The 24,281-nt window shown below is 37.0% G+C and overlaps 2 protein-coding genes across 3 annotated transcripts in view; one reads left to right on the top strand and one right to left on the bottom strand.

Moving 5' to 3' along the window:
* Positions 1-24,281, bottom strand: part of LOC140159851 (WD repeat-containing protein 20-like) — a 42,227-nt gene that overhangs the window by 15,543 nt on the left and 2,403 nt on the right. Inside the window, 1 exon segment of the mRNA XM_072183220.1 lies at positions 6,062-6,247. Coding sequence (XP_072039321.1) covers positions 6,062-6,247 — 186 coding nt within the window.
* LOC140159984 (uncharacterized) lies at positions 16,389-21,164 on the top strand. Of its 2 annotated transcripts, none has more exons than XR_011859920.1 (2): positions 16,389-17,338; positions 20,817-21,164. XR_011859920.1 is itself a non-coding variant. In XM_072183274.1 (2 exons), exons 1-2 carry the CDS (start codon positions 17,718-17,720, stop codon positions 20,904-20,906), a joined length of 1,068 nt encoding a protein of 355 aa, XP_072039375.1. In that variant the 5' UTR covers positions 17,348-17,717; the 3' UTR covers positions 20,907-21,158. The 2 variants fall into 2 exon arrangements, 1 of the variants encoding a protein (XP_072039375.1); XM_072183274.1 differs by lacking the exon at positions 16,389-17,338 and adding an exon at positions 17,348-18,695 and having other exon boundaries at positions 20,817-21,158.

Below are 24,281 nucleotides of genomic sequence, written 5' to 3' on the forward strand. Positions count from 1 at the left end.
GTTAGTTTTTGTGCCTATGTGCATAGTGATTCTCATTACTTGCTCCAGTGATCTTTTGTAAATGTATTCCTGTTCGTCCCTGTTGTTTTTGCACTTGCTTTTAAAACAAAAAGTGTTGAAACACTTCTGTGGGCAGTGGGATTGGTCATTTTTGGCTATCAAACTTTACCTACTTCTGTGCCTACATTTGTTGTTTGTTGTCCAGTCCAAGCTGCATAACTATGTGTGTTTTACTTGTTTCCCCACATCAAGTTGGTGTACCTTGCTCTCTTTTCAGTCATATTATATTGTTTTATACAGTACTAATCACAAAAATCTTTTATGAAAAGATCTACATGTAGCTCTACAACTTGGAAAATCACTCACAAAAATCCAGGTCACTCTCCCGCAACACTGCACACGTTATGTTTACTCTCTACTGACAGCCCAGCAGCCAAAACTGAATTCAGTCAATTTTCCACCCCATGCACTCGCCATTATCTTCAACATGTCATCGTATGACAGAATATGTGAATGCAAACATCAGGGGAAAACCCTGAATGTTCTCAAAGTGAACATGAGGAGTTTAACACTGATTAACAGTAACACAAGAAAAACACCTGAAGATAAATACTGATGCATGTTCACGTGAACATAAAACCCTATGATTAAATAATCTTGGGATTTATAAGCACCTGTACTGATCTTCAGGGGGAAGGGGACCCTGGGCAGTTACTGACTAGGGGGTATCATTATTTTTTCACTATCAGGCCTTATACGATCAAATCACGTTTTGTGAATTGGGGTCAAAACACAGAAATTTGCAAAAAAAGGTAACTTTTAGTAGACTTTTACACAACAGATCACACATAAATTTGGGGCTACCCGCTAAACAGTTGAAAAGGGTTTTCTGGCTAAAAATTGTATTCTAATTATGTTTAAGGGTACGAAATCACACTTATTGAACTTGTTAAGGGTTGCATTTTCAATCCTCACAAATACTTGCTTAATGTGCTTTTTGAGACACCATGATACCCACCATTCCTGCCCCTATTGTCAATGACCAGTCCCCCCACCATGGCTGATCTTACAAAATTATATGTGACATGATCAAGGGGAATGAGTCACATGTCGGCAATTTTCAATTAAAATCATTTTCTGAGCAGTTTATGAATGCTACATTTTGATGCAAACAGCATCAAAATCGGACATCTCATCTGGTTACCGAGTTATGAGCAATTTATCAATGGCTGAAAACAATATAAAACAAAAGAATTTGAACACTGTTTTTGCCAATATCTCAAAAACAATATTAGCGACATCCGACTCATTCCTCTTGATTATGTCACATAATTTTGAATTAATTAGGGCAATGGATTATCCACCTGGTTTGGACTAAGTAGTCCATTCACACTAGATTTGTTTAATTAAGGTCCACTGTTATTGACATCATCAATCTTCATCAAGAAACTCAGTGCATGCATGTCATCTAGCTATGTTTGACAATCCTGACTGCAACTAACGCTGAACCACTGACCAAATCTACATTGTGGCTATAAAATGTGTTATTATTGTGTTAAGGGATCTGGAATAAGCGTTTTGACAGTATTTTTTGTGGGACATGGGAGCACATCAGACATATCGAATTGCATTCTGAATACGAAGAATGTCTTTCTGATATGAAATAATTTTAATTTTTTTTAATTCCCGATATAATACAAATTTTATGACAAATAACATTTACATTCCAAGTCAGAGTACAAGTTTATAAATTTGACACAAGTACAACAGAAGACATTTGAGTACAAATGTAGGTACAGTGAATGCTGCCAGCAAAATGCTATTTTTGAGTAATGTAAAAAAGTTTGATTGTTGTTGTTGTTGTTTTGGGGTGGTTTTTTTTTTGGGGGGGTCAGGGGTAATTAGGCAAACCTGCAAACACATCTTTAGACTGCTACTGAAAAATGACTACCGGTACTTTTACATTTTAATTCTTCACATTCCATTTCAATCTTCTTCAATATTAAAACTACACTAACTTGCTCTTTCACTAGCTTTTTAGTCAGCTTTAATTATTTCTAGGAAAATATGCTGCCACAAGACCTGGTTTTGAGATTTCAACTGATGTGCTCTAGAAAGTTTTCCTGGTACAGCCTACAAAATCAACAACTTGAAATAAAACTGACCTTAAATAATTATCAATCTGCTGTTCAGTGTTGCATGCAATTTAAAATACCAATAATAGACCCAATACTTTTTTACTATAAAATTACATTAATTTGACAAATTGAGGGGCTAAAAATACTACTTTAATATAATGAAGTCAAACGACGCAGTCATCAATCATTCATCATTCACTCAGCTGAGAGTAATAGATGAATTGGTTGATTATCTCCATCTGAAAGCACACCGCTAATGCAGAAAACAGCAGGATTTCCCCAATCTAAATCGTAAAGTAAATTCTAATAATCCAGCCATGTCTTTAGGTGCAGGGTGGGTTTTCAGGGTATTATAGAGGTAACCCATGAAAGTGACCATTAACAGGCTATTTTTCAATAAGCCTACAACTATTAATAAACAGGACAATTTTACTGTGAAAATAAACCTCTACCAAAACCATTCTAAATTGAAATACCGTATTGTCTATATTAAATGCTCCCCCTCTAATAAACACCCCCCCCCCCCTCATATTTTGCAACCAAAAATGTTTTAAAAATGCAGAAATGTTCATGTTTCCTCGAATAAATAAGCTTACCAATCGTGATCAGATAGCCAAAAATAGCATTTAAGTACAACCAGAGGTCACCTGGCAATATTTCTTCATTTCCAGATAAAAATACGTATGGAGTTTGCCTATGTTTTATCGTTGAAAATTTGCCTCTAATAGATGCCCCCCCCCCCTTTGGAAAAATGCAACAGGGATATTTATTAGAGACAATATGGTATATACCTAATTGACAATATCAGGACTTACATTTTGGCCAATCCAGGGTCAGAAATCCGGCGAGAATCCGAGAATCCATTCTCGCAAAGATTCTCGTCAACAAAATTGCAAGAATCTAAATGGATTCTCGTAAATATTTCAATTTATCATACAAAGTTATATGGCGAGAATCCATGGATTCTTGCAAAATTCTGCTGGGAGAATCCAAAAGGATTCTCGCACTTGGTTGTGGATTTCTGACCCTGCAATCTATCCCTTTACATGATATGATACCCAGGTCTAAAATCATTAAGCCTGGTAAATCTGATAACCCTAGCAGGACTAAAAGTTAATGAGGGTCTGATACCTCTAGCAGTCCATGGACTGCGTCCACAAATGAAGTCCCATATTTCTCTTCTTCATCTAGCACGGGTACTATCTTTATGCTCTTTCTGGGAGTCCTGTCACAGGACAGAGGTAGGACAAAGCTAGGAATTCTCCCACATGAGGAAAACATGTGTAAGGATTCCTTTCACTCCGCTGTCTGTAAACAATGGATTCCATAATAATCATCTAGGATTTACCTATGCCATGAATAAAACATTCTTGACCCAACAAGGAGCAGTTCAGACTCAGTAAGTGACATATATCCCAATCCTCCAGCTAATCCTAACCCTAACCACAAAAAATTGAACCCTAACCTGAAACTCTTCAGGTAGAATTTCTTATTCATAAGTGTTGACCAGGGTAGCTCAATCGGTCAAAGCCATGTTTGATAATAATAATTGTCTATCAAATAAATTAGCTTCAGTTTCATTTTGTGAACCAAACAAGATGCATGACATCGAACAACCAAACACCTACCAGTCTGTACCCGGCCAATACATTCACAGTGCTATCAAAATGAGGACGTCTGAAACAATGTTTAATCGACATACCCAGGACCAAAATGAAGGCTTTTTTTGTGTGTATAGCTGTGTATGATACACAGTGTGGAATTTTAAAATGCACAATTGCAGACATATATCTCTAAAATGCATTTGGCATGCAATTGCGACCTACTGCAGACCTTAGCAAACAGAGGACAGTACTCAATTGCAGGTGGATCTACAATTTAAATGTGGAAAGTCTTTTGTGCATTCTCGCTTGCAGGAAGTACACCCCCCCCACCCCACCCTCCCTCTCCAAAATATTAAATGTATTCATTAACTGTCATATTTCCACCTCTTCTAAAAAGGTCTTCTACCCTCAACCAGCAGATTACCTCACGGAACCTGATTGCCACAATCATTGTGCAAGGCTCATCTTGGCAATGATTTGACGAGGGCATGTCAGCTACTTAATGAGACTCTCCCGCTGGGATGAACATATTGAAAGCATAGCAGCTAGATCAGCAGTCCATCTGTAACATGGTATTTTGTTAACATATTTTACCATTCAAGAGAGGCTGTTTATTACTTCCTGTGTGTGTATTTATGTATTGTACATACATGTATATATATTTGTATGAATTCATAGTTTGTCTATTGATATCAAAATCAAATCAACAAACCTAATATGATGACACAATGATGTCATAACCAGACCACACCCTCACAAAATAGGGAATAGATGATGCACAAAAAGTCATATTGAACCAAATTTATTGGATAATAAAAATTCCCTAAAGAGAAAGCCGGGCTCGATTGAGAAAGAATCTTGTTAGAATTTAAACTTTAATCTTTTAACTTTTATCACTTTTCTTTCAATCAAATCAACGTGTCAAAAATCTTACCATTTAGTATCCAAAAAATTGCACTGATATTTGCATTACCCTTTTTTATAATTTAATGGCAGATGCAGGCTGTATCAAAATAATTAGTAACACCCAACAACATGTAAAACTGTGACCTGAAAATGCAATCTTAGATCCACCTTCATGTATTTTGTAGTTATAAAACGGTAAATTCTGGTCATTTCCAGAATATCCGAAGTCAAATTAGAAGAATCAGGCTTTTCAATAAACATCAAAACTGATGGGTACCATTACCAATTATCTACCTTTTGATACATCCTGTAAATTTTATAAAGTCAGAATACAGAATTGAGAGCACATCTTGAGATTACACAGGCAGCACACCATCCTGCAACCACGCATACCGGTACACATGATCCTCCAGTGCTGTGGTGAAATGTAATTGCCCCAATCAATATAGCGTTCATCATCAACTAGCAATCTCATGATGATGAGGGCATCATCTCATCAGACAATCAAAAGACTCTCTGGTCTCATCGACCTATATGTGACCCAACAACGAAAAATAAGGATAATGTCGCCAATGTTATGTTCAAGTTACATTGTACGAGTCGGTTTTAGCATGTTCTGTTTTTATTTGAGTACGGTACCCTATGTTTTCAACTTTCTTTCTTGTGTCACATTTTGATCATGCCATTTACATGTATATCAAATTAAAGCTGATAAAAAGTTTTTTATCGCGATGGAAGAAACTGAAAATTGACTTTCCACAACTTTGTCCTCACTTTGCTTAATCGGGTCAAACATGCTGGTATCATACTTACTGTTTGCTGTTTAGTACGACAGCGTGCTGCAGCAACTACATGTACATTATCTGTCACAGATTATTCATCAATTTCATTTTTGTTCATTTTACTTACATTTTTTTCTCATTAAATTGAAGTGTAACATACATGTAGAACGGAAAACCACACAATTGCAACTGGTTCAGGACATTTTTGGCCAAATTGAACATTGCTATGAAATGATTACACATTATATGCACATGCACACACCACCAATATGTACTGTACCCTACCCCCTTCCCACACACACACATATAATACACTTAGCAAACAAATCACGCTTTTCTGATGAGTACATGCATCTTTTTCAACCACCCCTCGGAAAGCAAAGAGAAATAAACAACAGATAAGAGAAATCAGCTAAAGGTTAGCTACCCAAAGCAGGTAGAAAGTACAACATATGTATATGTAGCAGCTAAAAAAACACACCAAAAAAAAAAAAAAAGTAAAATAAATATAGCAGCTAAAAAAAGTATAAAAAAACCAAAGCAAAACAAAAAGATGTGGAATAAAGTTAGAAGTTAGCTGCCCACAATAACATCTAGAAGGTACTCAGCTAAGAAATGACATTTTGATTACCTCTTCATTATATATTTTGCTGATTTCTTTGCGGATAGGATCAATGAGCTGGACCTGTCCAGCTGAAAACCCAACTAGTAAGGAGACTCCCTGAGCACTTGCGGTCAGTTGGTTAAAATCATGACATGTTGGTAGAGTACCACCTTTATACGTTCTCTTGTCTAGAGGTTTGGTTAAGTCTGCCGCCTGCAATGATAAAATGGAGAAAAACAAAAACTTTACTCAAAGGCCCTTTCAGTGATTTGCTCATCCGGACAATCGTAAAAATTGAAAAAGTGATGGTTATGATCAAAGTTGATTTAACTTTGCATTCGGTTCAAACTTAGGTAAAATGTTTAAATTTTTCACTATAGGTGACCCCGGAGTGACGTCACAAGCCGTTGACCTCGTTGACAACAAATCCGATTCAGAAGTCAAATTTGTAGTTTTCTGTGGTTTGTCCCTTTTCAAATCGGCCAAAATACTACCATTTCTATAACTTCTACATGGCGCCTCCAGCCAACAACAAAATAAAGACTCTCCTCTACATGTTCATGTGTTCAGCTTCACATAAAATGCAATTTTCGCCAAGTATTTAACCCTTATTTTACCGAAATCGGCCCGAAATATGCTTGATTCGAGGTCAAAACAAAATGTCAACAAACTGAATCAGCCTCTGTTACAAGTCTTCAACTAGTCGCACTGCTCCACGGTCTATTGTGGGTTGAAAAGCGCAAGTGTAGGCACTGTAGCGTTATGTAAAATAAGTACCCGGATGGCCGGGGTCACCTATACCCTCCAAACAAATGATATACAGAACCTAATCTGTAAGTACATGTACAATTGTACATGTATACATACATCATACATGTACTAGGTTTTAGCTTAACATTTTTAAGTGTCCCCTTTCAATGCACTTTTAGTTTTACAGAAATGAAATGAGGGGAAAATGTTAATTATTTCACATTTAAAGTTTTCTGGTTGTTAAAATGATATTAACTATTGCAGTGAGCAAGAAATTTATTCAACAGAACTTCCCTGTTTCTATAATCTGAAATGCCCAATGTGACTTTCTAAAAATGCAAATACTGTATTCATTCCATTAACTGCCCAGGGTGCTTTATTCTTTGTTTTATATACGGCCGTGCGTTTTGAGCTGAGCCCACAAATAGGTGGTATTGTTTCATGTGTGCAACAATCATGGAAATTGACAAGGGTGTATAATTTTAAATTCATGTGCTACATAGTCAAATTTGGTACCAAATTGAAGGGAATATATATGTCAGCTACTTAAAAGTCAAAAAAATGCCTGTTGTTATCTTGTTTTTGAGTAATTGCTAAGTAATTAACCCCAAATAGCCATTTTTGGCACGGTGGTAGATGAGGGGGAGCAGGATGAGGGGGAGCAGGAAATATGGGAACATTATAAGAGAGTAAGCTATAGATCACAATACCCAAGAAATATTATTTTATTGAATCATTGAGTTATTCCTTAATTATAAACCAAGGTTGAAGACTTTTTTATTCTTAATTGGTACTTAATTTAATTAATTAATTAAATTTAATTAATCATGGAAGCAATGCCATTGAAATTCTAAAAGTTGCGCGCAAGATCGTGCTGGAAAATATGGAGTGAAATATTTGTGTCCACTACAAATTTAATATGCTCTGAGTAGAATTAAATAAAGTGCAGGCCAGTAAACATGTATAAAAAATGTAGGCTTAATTACAAGATCAAACCTATAGTTTTAATGAGAAAATTGGGGGGGGGGGGTTGCAGAACGTCCAGCCAGACCGATGAAGGTCCAAATCGGTATTTTATCATATGGCATCAGATGAGGGTTTTTTATGGCTACAAATGAATCCTCACTAACTAGATTTGTATTTAATCTAGAGGTAGTGTAGGAGATTGGGGTTAGTTGGAACACTGGGTAAGTTGAAACATTGTATTTTTTTCTGACACAAAAAATTAATTTGGTAAAATACTGGCACCTAGTAATAGGTATTACTAGGGTCATCCACCAAATTAGCAACAGCACTGATGCCCCACCAGTGTTGGCTTGGGAAAGGAATATCTGTTTTTTGACTTGCTGACTAATTTTTATACCCCTCAGAAAAGATGCGTTATCTCCATGTTGTTTGAAGATTCAGGGGATTATTTTTTGAGTATCATAAGCACTAGTAGTAAGTCCCAGAATAATGTTAAATAAAAGTTTTATTGTATTTCTTATTTTGTGTAATGAACTTTGAAATGTAAAAATAGGCATCGGGGTTAGTTGAAACTTTTGAGGTGGGGTTAGTTGAAACGTGAAAATCGCATAGAAAAATATGGTTAAAAATTTGACTAAATTAAAAAATTTGTAACATGTCTACCATTTCTTCAATATTGCTTTAATATGGTTAAAAAGCAATAATACAAGCAAAAAGTGCACACAGAAAGTACATTTTATAATATTTTAGGCTTCTCATATTTTTGTCCATGGTGACACTCGTCACCACCTTGTGTCCAAAGTATTGACCAGCGCTCCCACATATTTATTTATTAATTTTTTCACACTGATTGTATGTTAAAGGGTGTTTTCAAGGGAAGTATAACCCTAACAACACAATAATAATTATTTTGAAATTTTTACAAGCCATGTTTCAACTAACTCCCACCCTATGTTTCAACTTACCCCAGGGGTGGGGTTAGTTGAAACACTTTTTTTCAAATTTTCAAATTGGATTATATGAATAATCATAAGCAGGTCCAATAAAATTTAAGGCTGTATTTGTAGCATGTATGTATATGTTTATACTGATATGGTAAGTGTTTCTTGAATGTAATCGGTTTGCGTTAAAAAGACGATTTTGTGAAAAATGTTTCAACTAACCCCAATCTCCCCCTACCTATAAGACTATAAATGCATCAGAATCAGCCAAAGAGTCCGTTCAACACTGTCATAGCCTCCACTGTAAAAGGAAAGTCCTTTAAAAGAGAAACATGCGATTTGTTTTCACATTGAGAGAGTAATTTTCATATACACTGATTACACTCTTGGCAACAGCATTGTCAGTTCTCTCACATTCACCTTTCCATCACACCCTGCTGATTCAAGAGAATGGATTCTTGTATATTTATCCATTTGTTGTCTTTTAACATCTTTCTCAACATAAAAAACCTGCATGAACCCTGGACATTGGGGTATAATTTCATCCAATTTTTATGTTCTTCTTTTATTTAATTTATTTATTTATTTATAATCTATTAAGATGAGTCTAAACTGCATTTGTCAGTAAGTTGTTTTTGTGTTTTAGCTTTAAGGTTGTAAATATTGTTTAAATTCATGAAACTGTCCCAAACTATGTTTGCAAAGTTAATTTAGATATATTGCAAATATTTTGTTGGTTGGCTGGTATTTAAGCCATGATACGATACCCACCAGCACTTCTTATTTATTTATTAGTGTCTCTTATATTTGCAAATAAGTAGTTTGAATGTTTATAAAGGTTAAAGCAAATGTACTCTTCAACTTTTGAGATTATAGTGTGTGTATCAAAATCGCTGGAAATTTGCAACTCAAATTTTATCTGAAAAAATGATCGCACAAAATTATTTTACCAAACATAACACCTATCAAGTTATATATCATTGGAAAGGTCTAACTGAGGAGAATTGAAAAATGCAGGTTAAATTTCAATAGGGTGCATGGTTGTTTATTTACTGTAAATTTTAAAATATAACATTTTTTCTATTTTTTTCAACATATTTTGATCTCTAACTCTTTATGACTACACCCTATGCTTTTTTTAATTGTATTTTTGAACTCCTGAGACAATTTCCTGTTGAAAAATGTATACTTTTATGGGTGTAGGATGTCAAACATTAATAATATACTTCATTGAACCGAAAACGGCGCGATTTTTGGAAAAACAGTCGGTGAAACAGAAATGGGCCCACCTCAAAACGCATGGCCACACATGTATCTAGTACATTTTCAGCCTTGTGCTGCAATGTGCAATTTTAAAAATATTTAAATTGAAACTTAAATTTGTAAATACCATAAAATTATTGTGCAATTTACTTGTTCCAGGTCACCGAGTAAAAAATTGACACACTATGAAAACTAAAGTTGTTTAAAATTAACTTTGACACATACCAAATAATTTCAGGATCATTCAAGTGTGTGATTAAATGAGTAATCACTAAAGTATTTCATACATGGTACACTTTTAAAAAACAACCGGAATTCTGCGTGGTATTGTAGTGTGGAATAGACAACAACAAAACAACCCGTTTTACAGGTGGACAAATATTTCAACTTCGGGTCTGTCTTAGGGTTTTTTTTTATTTGTTTTTGAAATGCAAATGACCCTAAAATTTCAGTCACTTCTCTCACATTTTTAAGACAAAATTAAGACAAAATTAATCCCCTTTTGCCAAAACAAATAAATAAAAACCTGGTTTTACACACAGCATTAAAGCCATATTGTGACATTTGCTGAGGAGCACACCCTCATTGGCGCTGAGTAGTAAATTCCAATTTTCTTTGCTTTACCTCACTTGTTCGAAAAATATCTGGGACATATCTGACAGTAAAAGCTAACATTTTATGGAAAAGAAATACTTATATAGTCTATTTTTATAGAAATGTTACAATATAGCTTTAAGAAATCCCAAAAATGCACAATCTGAGTCAGTCTTGCCCATACATGTAGAACAGACCTATTGTCATTGTTTGTCTCATCATAAGAGCGATAGAAACTTTCCTGAATTAAAGCCTACTGAGTACTTCCGGTAAACATCATGTTTGTGTGGGTGCCGGGTAGGGGTACATTGTACAAAACATATGTGTGGAAGTTGCATTACAATGTGTGTGGTTGTCTGTCGGGGTGTTGTGTTGTGTGTATGACAGTTGGTATTTTGAACATTCTTGCAGTTCCATAAAAATGTGACACATTTTGTTGGTGTGTGGGAGATGTCTATTTCTGCCGGGATTTCTGCCTTTTGAATCTATAGTCTGAAAATATCAATAGCTGTGTCGCAGTCATACAGTGTATGCCCACTATATTAATCACATGTTGCCAACGCAATTTCATCAGTTGATAATCTACCTTTGTACTTTGACCTCTTACTTACAATCACATGTACAAGTCTGATTATAAACCACCAGGCTACTAAAAGCTACACAGCTAAAATGTATTGCCAATACAGAACTTATCAATATTTGATTCGATGATTATGCATCTAAGTAAACACAAAATAGAATGGAATGGCTTTTGAATGACCTGTTTGTTGGAATATGAAAAGCAAGTAGCAATGATTAAATACAACTTATTGCGTTTCACTTTGCAATGAACAGTGATTGGCCTCTTGTGCTTTTCTTTAGTTTTGTCAAAATAAAATATTAACTTGGAAACTATTTGTATACTGGAGTTGAGAAATCTCAATGATGATACATGAACATACATGTACAGTCAAGTAATTTAAACAAACAATCAGAACATTCAGAATTCAGTCATACATGTAATGTTTATACACTTTCATACCGTAAAAAAACTCAATAGTTAGCATATGTGCTACCTATCGAGCTTTTAAAACATGCAAACATGAATAGTCCCATCCACAAAAGTGTAAAGGGTTTTGAGCATTATGGCATTTTGATGGTAAAATTCTAGAGAAAGAAGGGGTCAATGGGTATAGGGGATAATCAGGTATGACTCTTAAAAAGGAGGGGGGGGTCATTGGGTATTAGTATTAGGGACATGGGGACCTGATGACTAAAGTCGAGTGCCCTCCCCTCCGCAATATGGATTCTAATCAAAATTATTTAACTACCAGTAGAGGACACTTACACAACTTCAGCGGGCTACCACCAAACTACTCACCATGTTTTAGTTCACATGGCAAAATATATTCCAGGCCTAAAATTTCACTGGAATAGGGTTATGATACAAAATATGAACTTTCACATAATACCAAAATCTGCATTAAATTAGGGGATGAGGCTGTCAAATCTGGTGAAGCACCTTTACCCCAACCACAAAAATCTTACAAGGAAAACCACTGCAAAATGCATGCATCCCACATGATGCCATGATGCAATCAGTATCACCCTATAGCTACATTGTAAGTCATATACGCAGTTTTGTTGGCCAGGCCAGCGAAACACCTGTGGCTACTGGTCAGTGATCTTGTGCTTGAAACGCTATTAAGGGTCTTAGGTTCAAATACTGATTTCTTTCTTTATTATTTCTCCTTTTTTTGTTCCTGCTTTTCTGTCCGATAGCCAAAAACCACTGGCTGTGTTTGGGTTTTAAATACCAAATTGCTATAATAAATTATTGTGATTTCATCAAGATTACAGTGTTGCTGATTGATCATACGGATATCAGGGTTAGTTCATCACTTCCTCCCAGGAACACTAAAAGTACAATACAGTGCAAATCATATCAGTACTACACGTAGTTGGATTGTCAATTCACATCAGCAATAGTTAAAGTCTATTGTTTCCAAAATTTTTGTTTAAAATTTTGTTAATTTGTTATGAATATCTCATAACATGTTACATTATTACATATTAATTTAGTTTTAGCATCTAGGGAAAATGTGTGATTTTGGAGATCAAAATGTGCGCGGTAGTTTTCGAACATGCGCAATTTGCAGGGTTTTTTTTCCAAAATACATGAATTTTCTCCCCAAAAAGTTTGTATTTGCAATATTAAAAAAAAAATTATTTTACTCTTTTTCTTCTATAATTTCTTGCAATTTTTTGCAACGGCCTATTTTCTATATTTTTTCAACATGGATTGTGTTGCAGAGATCATTATGGATGGATTCTTTGATATTAGTGAAAACTTGTTTTGGAAATTGTGGACTTGAAAAATGAGTACGGTACTTGAAAAATGTTTTTTTTTAGGAAAATCTTAAAATTTGCAGTCGGATCTATAATGCACGATTATACCCAAAATGCGCAAATGTTGGCGCTTTTTGCGCATCACACGAAAAAAAAATAAAAGGAAGGAAACATTTGTGTCACAGACGGACGAGATAGAAATATGTTCCCCTACTTTTCGGTACTTTTTCTTGTTTGCAAACTAATCAATCCTTACCAATTCTTTCCACGACAAATAGTAGGTAAGATACCTGGATTGTTTACCTAATACACAGATACTGGAAACAAGCTTTAACTTTTGCAGGAGAATGTGAACAAATTTGTCATGGGTGGACACAAATGCTAACCAGAGAAGTGACTTAAAAAAAAAGTTTCACTTCTTTACCCCTTATTTGAAGCAGCTCTACATGTAGTAAATGCATCGGAAAAATTATCTTGCAACTCCAAACTTCAAATATCCATTTTTGTCACAGAGGGACAGTATTTTTGTTACAAATGGACAGAATTTTATCATGGATGGACATATTTTCATTATAAATTTTAGTACAGTGTCCTATGTTTAACATTAATACTAGGACTCTAAACTTAGTTTACCTACATGTATCTTTGTGGTGACCAATTGTTTTTGAGTTGATCAACAAGGGACTCTTAATTCTTCGGATAGACCCCCCCCCCCTAAACTCCATATGGCCGAAGACTGTGTAAGGTGCTAAGTGAACTAATCTTTTGGTTTATACCAGTTAATGTTAGTTACTTAGTACAGATTGGGCATTCATACACTCTAAGATAGCGGGAACCAATCAGAGCAATCGTTAGAAAAATCCAAACCATGCATTGATTGTGTACATGTATATTGTGCACTACGCGTACTACGCGCAGTGTTTCGTGCGTGTTCGCGTCAAGCGTCACGTACTGTATGATTGATTCATTTTTCGGGCGGGTTGATGCATTTACATTGGTTTCTATTTTCCGACATTTTTAGTGATAATTCGTTATAAAAATAGGTTTTATGAACACGTATTACTTGTTGCTCGAGAAATTAGACCAAATAATGCACTTGCGCTGATGTTGATGCATCTAATGCACTCCCCCCTTCAGGGCTCGTGCATTAGACGCATCAACATCAGCGCGCATGTATTATTTTGTCTAATTTCTCTCCCAAACAAGTAATACGCTGTTCATTAACCTATAATAAAGAGATTGTTCATCTTTAAAATAGACCCCCTGAAATTGCTCCAAAATGACTGTGTACCCGGTTCAAAGAACACACTAGTGGTGACCACATTTGAAGCTAATCACTAAGGCCCGCAAAAAACGCAATCTCGCTTTTCACGCCGTGATTCTCGCTATTAACCAATTATCTCGCTTTTTTAAAAAGTTTCCAAGCAGTGCACTTACTATCAAAATGTTGCTTTATGCCATAAAGTTCGCCAAATTCCATTAAAATGCAGTTCCAACTTCGCCAAAGTGCAAAATTCAACAGCATTGCAAGCACAAGGTCGAGTGAAAAAGCCATCCTTTACTCAATAAAAACTGACATTTCATTTCAAATGAGTTCAAGTTTAGGCCAAATATCATTATATTTATTGAATTACTGGAATATTTTGACTATAAAACATAAATAATTCAAGGTCAAATTTTTGTCACTTTATTCTTCGACATCGGCCGGCCATCGGCAGGTTTGTTATTTACATCTAAACATTGTTGAACAATAGAGGGCAGCAAATTTTTTTTTTTTTTTTTTGATCTTTTTTTTTTTCGATCTAATCACAAACATGACATCAGTAAAAAACGATGTTGAAGTAATCGGCAGGGAGGATCATTTCTGGAACAGAAAGATCAGGGAAGCTATAGAGATAAAGACACTAAAACCTACACTCAAAAGGGACGCCGGATATGACCTGCCCGCCATCTACAATGATCTGCTGACACTTGACCACCTATCGGGTGGTCAGGTGACCAGAGGATTGTAAACACTTCGCTGAATGAAGACGCCGTGATGGTGTCGCAAGCTACGTCCTTGCTAACCACTTAGACTCTGAAAAGGGTAACTTTTTAAGCAAATTTTGACATCGGCCGATATTATACAATCGATATCAGATATCTGATCGGTAGACAAATGCCATCGGTTGAGCCCTAATCAAGATCCAAGAACTTTTGTCGCGTTTGGGTCACAGATTTTGCCGACGATTAGCCGTGAGTGAGTCTAAACGCGGCAGAAACGTCACTATACCTTACGTATCTGGACTGTCGGAGAAACTTCGCAGAATTTTCAAAGATCAAGGAATTCCAGTGTCGTTCAAACCAAAGAATACCTTGCGGCAAGCGCTGGGCCATCCCAAGGAAAACAACCAAAGGACAAGCAAAGCAACATTGTGTATGCAATTCAGTGCAAGGACAGTGGATGCGATGACCTTTACATAGGGGAGACCAAACAGACTCGAGCGAAGCGCATGTACCAGCATAGGAGAGCTAGCACTGGTTGCGGAGACTCTGCGATAAATACTTGCACTTAGACAGCACTAATCATTCATTTGACAACAAGGATGTCAAGATATTAGATCGTGAAAGCAGATGGTTTGAGAGAGGAGTCAAGGAAGCGATTTATGTCAAACGGGAGGAGCCTTCACTTAATAAGGGAGGCGGGCTACGGCACAACTTGGTAGGGGCCTATTGTTCAGCAATAAAGGAGATCCCTCAGAGGTTTGGCTCATCTTCAACCTGTGACGCAACATCCTCTTCACAGGTCAACAAACTTTTGCCGCTTTAACATCAGTTGGCCTGATGATGCATCTGAAATAGGATGTGTTATTGCCACTCACAAAAAAGTAAGTCCAGTAGATCAGATTATAACTCTAATTTCATAGTTATTTATACCTGGATGAATGATAATCTTCACAATTGTTGGTGATATTTACCAATTCTGCCACATTTTTGAAGGAAATTTTGGATGGTTGAACATTGGAAATGGAATATAAACTTTCAACAATGGTAATATGTAAAGCAACAGTTAATGATTCCCAAGGTTTTAACATTTCAAAATGTTCTGGCGTAATCTCAGCAGCTAACACACTGTACAGTATACACCCATTTTTTTACTTTTTTCATTTAATATCGGCAACTCTGATATATCGATTTTCTTCAGAAAGTGATATCGATATTATTGGATAGTCATTTTTTTAAATTATTATTGATACATCGACGGTCCTTATGCCTGAAGGATGATATCCATCACTCCAAATTTAAATTAACTTGATTATCATTACAATTTCTGGCAGAGAAGAACAGTGCTCAGCTCATTTTGAGAGCTTGCACAGCCTAAACAAGGAAATGGGGTTCTGATTGTAGACATAAGAAAAGGCAAACCTTTAGTTAGTCAGCCAAATTGGCCCAATCACAATACATATATTTTACATAGAAAATTCAAAGTAAAAAATAGTCAAGGGAAACCTACATTGTATGTTGGCTATTAACCCTAATCCTACTAAGATGAACAAAACCCAACAACCAGTCAATTTGTTCTGTTTTGTTCCTTTGAGAAGGACATCAACCTTATATGAAATTGTTCTGTTTTGAACCTATCAGAAGTTTACAGTCAAATTGGGTCTGTTCCTTTTTGATAGATTTAGAAGGTTAGCTATAATTGACAATCTAGGTCACTGTTCTTTTTTATTGAGTTTAGTAACTCTCTTGGGTTGGAACCTGTCATGGTTTGTTGTGTTCAGTAGATGTCTTGGCCAATTGCCCAAACTGTTCTGATCTATAGATCAGAACAGATCAAATGGTATCAAATGTCATGTTTGGCCAATCATAGACCCACTAGGGTCTGGGGAGGGTGGGGTGGGGGTGGGGTGGGGGTGGTCAATACACTGTTTGAAACAATTTATTCCACTTTCTCTCAACAAATTCAGTGTGCAAAAAGTAATTGATCATAGACTAAAGCTATTTCTATGAGTCTCTGGCCTTACCCAGGGTGTGCGTTATTTTCCTTACCCACAAGTTTATGGTATCATTATGCTCTCCATGGCATTGAACTTTATGTGTATCTTTCTCAAAAGTAAGAGGGTTGAATGACAATTTAATTGATCATTGATTATTGAACACTAAAAAGGTCATCCAACATGTCTCATTTTTGAGTGCTCAAAGATCACGAAATTCATTGTCCTTTTGAGCATATTTCTAGGTTTTTATTCTTAGCTTTTATCAATACAGATTATTGATATAGATATAGATATAGATTTAGATATTATTACTGGTGATCATAGCTTGACATTGAACTTCAAACCAAACTTCTTATTGCTGGGGAATCAACTGGTGTGAAGAGAAGGAATTTAGAGGACATACCTGGCTTGTTTCAAGGCACTGACCTAGTTCCAAAGAGAGGAGCTGCCAAGATTTTCTAGTGAGCAGGGACTGCTTAAAAGTAAGTTCAAAATTGAGGTCATGGTCTTTCAGTTGTCAAATTGTATCAAAAAATAGAATGGACTGTGCCATTTTACTTGGGATATTTAAAACAGTTCATGTAAATAATTACATAACATTTAAATAAGTACATGATGTTATCACTGAATTATGACATTTAAAATGAAGTTTCTGGATTATTTTCATGTATTGCAAAATTGTTAGGTATAATTTTGTTGGCTTTCAACTTGTACCTCTTACACAGCATTTCAACTTTTTGTATCTTACCCCGATGTAGTAAATATGACTACCGTGAAGTCCAGGCACTGCTAGTAGGCCTGCATAAGGATGAAAGGGCTGTGTTGACTGGAGAAGGGAGGAGAAGTACAGTGCAAGAAAGTATGGGAAAGAACAAAGGAAGTAAAAAGATGGATAGCAATGGGGAAGAAGAGAAACCGACTCCATCGGATATCGGTGTTAGTAAGAGCAAAGAGAAGACCAAGAAAAAGACTGAAATGGAGAGTGCTAAGAAAACAAAGAGTAGCCACAAAAAGAAGCGTAAGGATGACATGCCTGATCATGAGACACCACCAGCTAAGAAACCAAAGAAGAGTAGGCACAAGAAGAAAGATAAAGATGAGAAGCATGATGAGACTCAAGCCAAGAAGAAAAAACTGCAAGAAAGTATGGGAAAGAATAAAGGAAGTGATAAGATTAAGATAGATAGCAGTAGTGAAGAGACGCCTACAAAATGCACTACATCAATAATTGATGAAGTCATTAGGAAGAGCAAAGAGAAGAGAAAGGAGAGTGTACCACCAGCTAAGAAAACAAAGACTACTGAGAAGCAGCATAAAGACACAAAGAGTGGTGAGAAGCCTAAGGCCAAGAAAGAGAAAAAGAAGATCTTGTCTGATAGTGAAGATCATGAGAAGCCTGGCACCTCAGCAAAGAAAGAGAAAAAGAAGATCTTGTCTGATAGCGAAGATCATGAGAAGCCTGGCACCTCTGCCAAGAAAGAGAAAAAGAAGAAAAAGATGTTGTCTGATAGTGAAGATCATGAGAAGCCTGGCACCTCAGCCAAGAAAGAGAAAAAGATGATCTTGAGTGGTAGTGAAGATGATGCTAAGAAGAGAGTAAGTGGCAAGAAAAAGAAAGGAAAGAGGAATATGTCCAAGAGCGATCTGTTCAAACAGCATCAGAGAGATGAAGAATTGCGGGATCTCCAGGAAGCTGTGCGGAGATCGATGGCCGACATGAAGCGGCAACAGAAAGCTTTGAGGAAATTGAGAAAGGAGAGGTTTGGCGTCTCATCCAGCGAAAGCAGTGATGACTACGACACTCCCGACGCACACCTGACAGGGGATGAGAGCGATGAGGTTAGTAATGATGAATATGTTGAATCTGCACCAAGCACACACCAGTATTTGTTGGGGTAGAGGTTGAAACCTTAAGTAAAAGGAAACCGTTTATCCCAACCTTGGACATATCGACTACTGACGCACGAAAGGGGATGATGAAGGTGATGATGCTGGAGAAGAGCTGGTGCAGAAGAAGAAAAAGAAGAGGACAAAGAAGAGGGGTCCAAACCCACCTCACCCCCCGGATTCGGATGACGATCCTGAGCCGGGAAGGGCTTATCCACCAGATAGGTTTGGCTGGACCAGGTCAGTGAGCTCCGTGAAGAAGGAGAAATTTGATGGGCCGCAGCCATCGGGTCCAATCTTTGACCCCCCGACACCAACACTGACTGTGATTCGTCCGATCATAGCCCTCTTTTATTTCCTTCAATTTTTTTCTCAGCGGTTGTTTGCTCTTATAACAACATGGACAAATGTAAATCTCAGGGGAGCAGACAAAAAAGAGACAACAGTGGAGGAAATAAAGGCATGGTTCGGCATACGAGTGTTGATGGGTTTGGTCAGGCTGCCATGTACTGAGCACTACTGGTCTTCGCAGCCTGGGTTCAACAACGAACTTGTGTGTAGGACCATGACCAAGAACAGATTTGACGCAATCAGTCAACACATTGCTTGCGCAAATCCTGCAGATGACCCAGATCATATCAAAGAAGAGAAACACCGATATCTACACATGCGAGCTCATCCCCTGTACGCTCTGCAAGAGTTGTGGGATTCTGTGGTGAGGCGCTGCCAGAGAAAATACAACCTCAAGCAGCACCTCGCCATAGATGAAGCTATGATAAAGTACAAGGGGTTTAAGGCGTGCGTCAAGAAATTCTTCCTACCAATGAAGCCTATAAGATCTGGTTTTAAAATCTACGCAATGGCTGAGAGCAACACAGGCTACATGTGCAACTTCCTGGTGCACCAGTACGTTGAAGGGGTGTGAAGATGAAAGATATCACATTGCAAGTAGCCCAGCCATTCCTAGATCGGTATCACCATATATATACAGACAAACTGTACACCAGCATTCCCCTGGCTAAAGAACTCCTGGCTAAAAGGACATACTTAACTGGAGCCATCAAGACTGTCAGCAAAGAATGGCCGGTTGACCTGTCAGGCACCATTGCAAAGAACCCACATGGGTATGAGAAGATTAAGAAGATGCCAAAAACCCCAAGAGGTACCATGTACATAAGACAGAATGCTGATTTAACAGCTGTCCTCTGGAAGGATTCCAGGGTTGTCAGCATTCTGTCTTCTGCACATGATGGCTTCAGAGACAAGAGAACAGATAGAGTAACAAGAAAGGTCAAAGAAGAGGGGTCAAAGGTGGCGAAAGAAGAGGATATACCAGCGCCTACTCAAGTGATAGATTATATAAAGAATATGGGAGGAGTAGATAGAGCGGATCAACTGAGGGCTTACTACTCATGCTCCAGAAAGTCCCAGAAATGGTGGAGGAAGATCTTGTATTTCTTGGTGGACATTGCACGAGTCAATGCATGGATTTGTTTTAAACATCACTACATGCAAAAGGCTAAGGAGAGTAAGACAGATGAAGAGAGTGACGATCTGCCTACCCTTGTTGACTACGAGGATTCGGATTCCTCCAGTGAGGAAAGTGTGGAGAAGAAGACAAAAGGCCCAGAACATTCAGCCTTCACAATGGCACTGGCAGAGGGCTTGATCGGCGGCTACACCAAAGGAAAACCAAGGAAGCACTTGTTGGCTACTACAACACCTGTGCTGAAACAAAATGCACCAGACCATAGGTCTATCCGCATGGACGTAGTTCAGGCAAGGCAGTGCATGTGGTGCAGGAGAGAGGGGATAACAACGCCAAAGGGTTATGCTGTCCAGACAAGATATGGATGCGAGACATGTGATGTCTCCCTCTGCCGTGGAAGGTGCTTCATCAGGTACATGTAACTGCTGCCTTGGATCATGTGGTGAAGTGTTGCACTTTGTACAAGTGTTGCACCTCAATGCACATAACCATTAACAAAAAGTCACATTTACCACATCATAATATGCCTAATGTTTTGAATGCCATGTTTTAAAAACATTACTTCCCACTTTGTTTTCATACAGATTCCACAGCGATGCTGGCTTCGAGGTGGAAGACAGCGCCGAAGAAGACTAATGTGCTCGCTGCGATCTGCTGAGACTAAACCTTACTGATCTGAGGGATTTGCCTGCAACGGACGGGCGAATCTCCAGTGTTTGCGTGCTTGAGCAAAAAGAAAAATGAAAATGGAAAAAAAAGTATATACAAGTTGATGAAGAGATGTGAAAAGAAAAAAGAAAATGAAAAAAAAAAAGTATATACTAGTTGATGACAGAAAGAGATGTGAAAAGAAAAATGAAAATGAAAAAAAAAATATATATATGTACTAGTTGATGAAAGAAAGAGATGTGAAAAGAAAAATTAAAAAATGTGTACCCTGGTATACAAGAAAAAAACCAAAAAAAAAAAACAAAAAAAAAAAAAAAAAAAAAAAAAAAAAAAAAAAAAAAAAAAAAAAAAAAAAAAAAAAAGAAAGAAAAGAAAAAGAAAAAAAAAAAAAAGAAAAGAAAAGAGAAGAAAAGAAAAGAAAATGGCTATGATGAAAATCTTGGCAGATATTGTATACTATGAAGCCAATGAGATATTCTGAGCCATCACAAATAACACATCATATGTGTACAAACACCCCTACATGTAGGCCTACACACATACACCGACACACCCCGATACACATCCCTCACTACACATAACATGTGTATAAACATATAAAAAAACACATGCATGTACAAACACACATTTTAAACATGTAGGCCTAACACCCCGGCAACACACACACCCATAGTCATAGTTTTAAAGTCTCACTAAACTATAGTTTTGTTTATAATTTGGCATAAAAAATTGAACCTTTTTGACAGGTGCAGTTGTTGACAAACAAAACAAGTTTGTTGGGTTTTGTTCAGTTCAGAAGGTAACAACACATAAACCATGCCCTGTTTTATTGGGGGTAGTAGGTTACTGGGCCAATGAACCCTGAACCATTTTGTTAGGTTCAACCGCTACCATATGTTTGTAGTGAACAAGTCCTTTACAAGAAACCTACTAACATGAACAAAACAGATTGTACAGTTTTGTTCATCTTGGTGACTTGTTAGTTTGCACTTTGTTCAGGGTTGTTCAATGCAGTAGATGTTTACCAAAATGCAGAACCAGGGTTAGGGTTAATATACATGTACTTCACTTGGACCCAGTCCCGTACATGTATTAATTCAGTGCCGTACTATTACGCTGACTTTCGTATTCGGCGAGGAGGACGATTTCGACCTCCTGGTTTGTTTACAAACAGAGAGGTAGACAAAAGACCGCTCCGCTTGTCCAAACACTCAAGTATCAGAAGGATGGTCCACAATAGCGTGATTCACGTAACATGAATAGGGATTAAAAAGCTGTCACGTAGAACCATGTGCTTCTATTGTCCAATTTGCCATCAAGATTTCATATGGAAACAGTTCAGACCCAGTACACGATCATGTCAGAAATTAATATTTTGTTCTGGGTCTGATTATTCGGACTAGTATTAATTAAGGTTAGCATTCCAATTTTAAACTGTTGCAATTTGGTAGTTCGCAGCATCTTGCGAACGGTAGTGAGCTTTGGAAAAATTAACATTGGCCATTTCATAACGATTAGCGAGTGTGTAGAAGAATTCAAATATCACATAACACTTTTGAATGCAATTGTGGTTCTTTGAGTTATGTTGTAAAGAGGGCTGAAACAACAACACTTTTGTAAAACTTACATAAACAACAATAAATCAAGCAAGTTTTCAAAGTATATGATTTGTACAATGAACTTTTGCAAAACATCAAAGTGTTATTTTTCAACAATATATTGAGTTTGATAATGAAAATCAACTGATTGCTTCGGCCAACAATACATCGTGTACCCTTAAAGGTTTGGATATGGATTGTCTTTAAACTTACATGCATGAAATATCGTCCCCTTACATGCAGTGTTCGAAATAAGCACTTATCCTCTTGTCATCTTGTCCAAAAATCTCTGGGGACAACCATATATTGAAATATGTACTTATCCTCTGGACAACCACTATATTTTACCTCTTAAATATGACACATTTCGGGGACAACCAAAATGTTTTGAGGACAAGCAGAATTTATGCTTTAGTTGTCCTCGGGATAACCTCCATATTTTCCTTATTTCGGACACTGCTTACATGTACACTGTACATGTACATGTAGGCTTTATGCAGCTTTGTGAAAAACGCAAGTAGTGTCACTGTCAGCATAAATGTAGACAAATATAGCAAAATTCACAATCCAATACCTTGGTACAAGTGAATTGCATTCTGGGCAGGCAAACAACAACATATGCGGCCGTAATTCATGTTGTTGTGCATGTGCTTTAAGGGTACACGATGTATTGTTGGTCGAAGCAATCAGTTGATTTTCATTATCAAACTCAATATGGTTACATGGTTGCACTGACAACCAGTTTACCCCACTAGGTTTGCTCGAGAAGTCTAGCCAAGAATTTGCTCACCGATAGCTTCACATTCTAGGCTAGAGACCATTGCATTCAAAATCTAGTTGGATTCGCTAAAGCATGACACTGTGTAAAGCAATGGAAGTTCAGAAGTAAAAACAGCCAATCACGACAGGCGATTGCATCAAAAATGTTGCTAAAATTACACTTCAGCAAAATTTTAGACAGTCCAAAATAGGCACATCTTGCTCAAAAGATACAGTTGACTCATCAAAATAACTTTCATCCAAATTTCAACACAGAATAAACAACCTCCGGTGCAAAAAAATTGCACTGCTGTCCGACCGAAAAACCATAGCAAAGTACTCTCGCATCGAATGCGTAACTATCATGTGCAAATTCGAAGCTAGAGTTCTCGAGTAACACTGCATTTTGTACACGATGTTCATCATACTGCAAAAGTGGTAATTTTTGTGTGTGTAATTTTCCGCTTGGTCGATTTTGAACTACATGTTGTTTTTAATTTTCGCGATTTTGAGTTTCCTTACATAGACCTACATTTAAAAAAAGAACATAATTGCATCTTTTTATTTTCGCGGTAGGTAGCTGTGTTGCACGCAAAAAGCGGGAAAACTAATGTACAGCAAAAATTTCCACTTTTACAGTACCATACCGTACTAAGTTCAAGTTGTGACATTTTATACCACTCGTCCACTCCCCACAACCAGTTTTGAAGGGGTGTCATAACCAGGGAAGTGCCACTACATGTAGGTGTCATAACTGTGGCATTTTCCATATTCCTCTTTTGATAGATTTTTGTGTACATGTATCAATAGCTAAATGCCAATATTGAAAGCAAAACAGATGCCCTGTGATGATAGGCCTATGCTGCAATGTCCGTACCATGAAAAAAAAATGTTTTTCCAAGCTGTCTTTTTAGCTCTTTTTTGCACTCATGCTGTAACGATTCAGAAAAAAAGCAAACAAAATAAATTTTCCCTTCCAATATAAAAATTATGTTTCAAATGAAATTAAAAAGGTTTAGGTTA

This window comes from Amphiura filiformis, chromosome 1, assembly GCF_039555335.1.
Source record: "Amphiura filiformis chromosome 1, Afil_fr2py, whole genome shotgun sequence".
Taxonomy (NCBI): Eukaryota; Metazoa; Echinodermata; class Ophiuroidea; order Amphilepidida; family Amphiuridae; genus Amphiura; species Amphiura filiformis.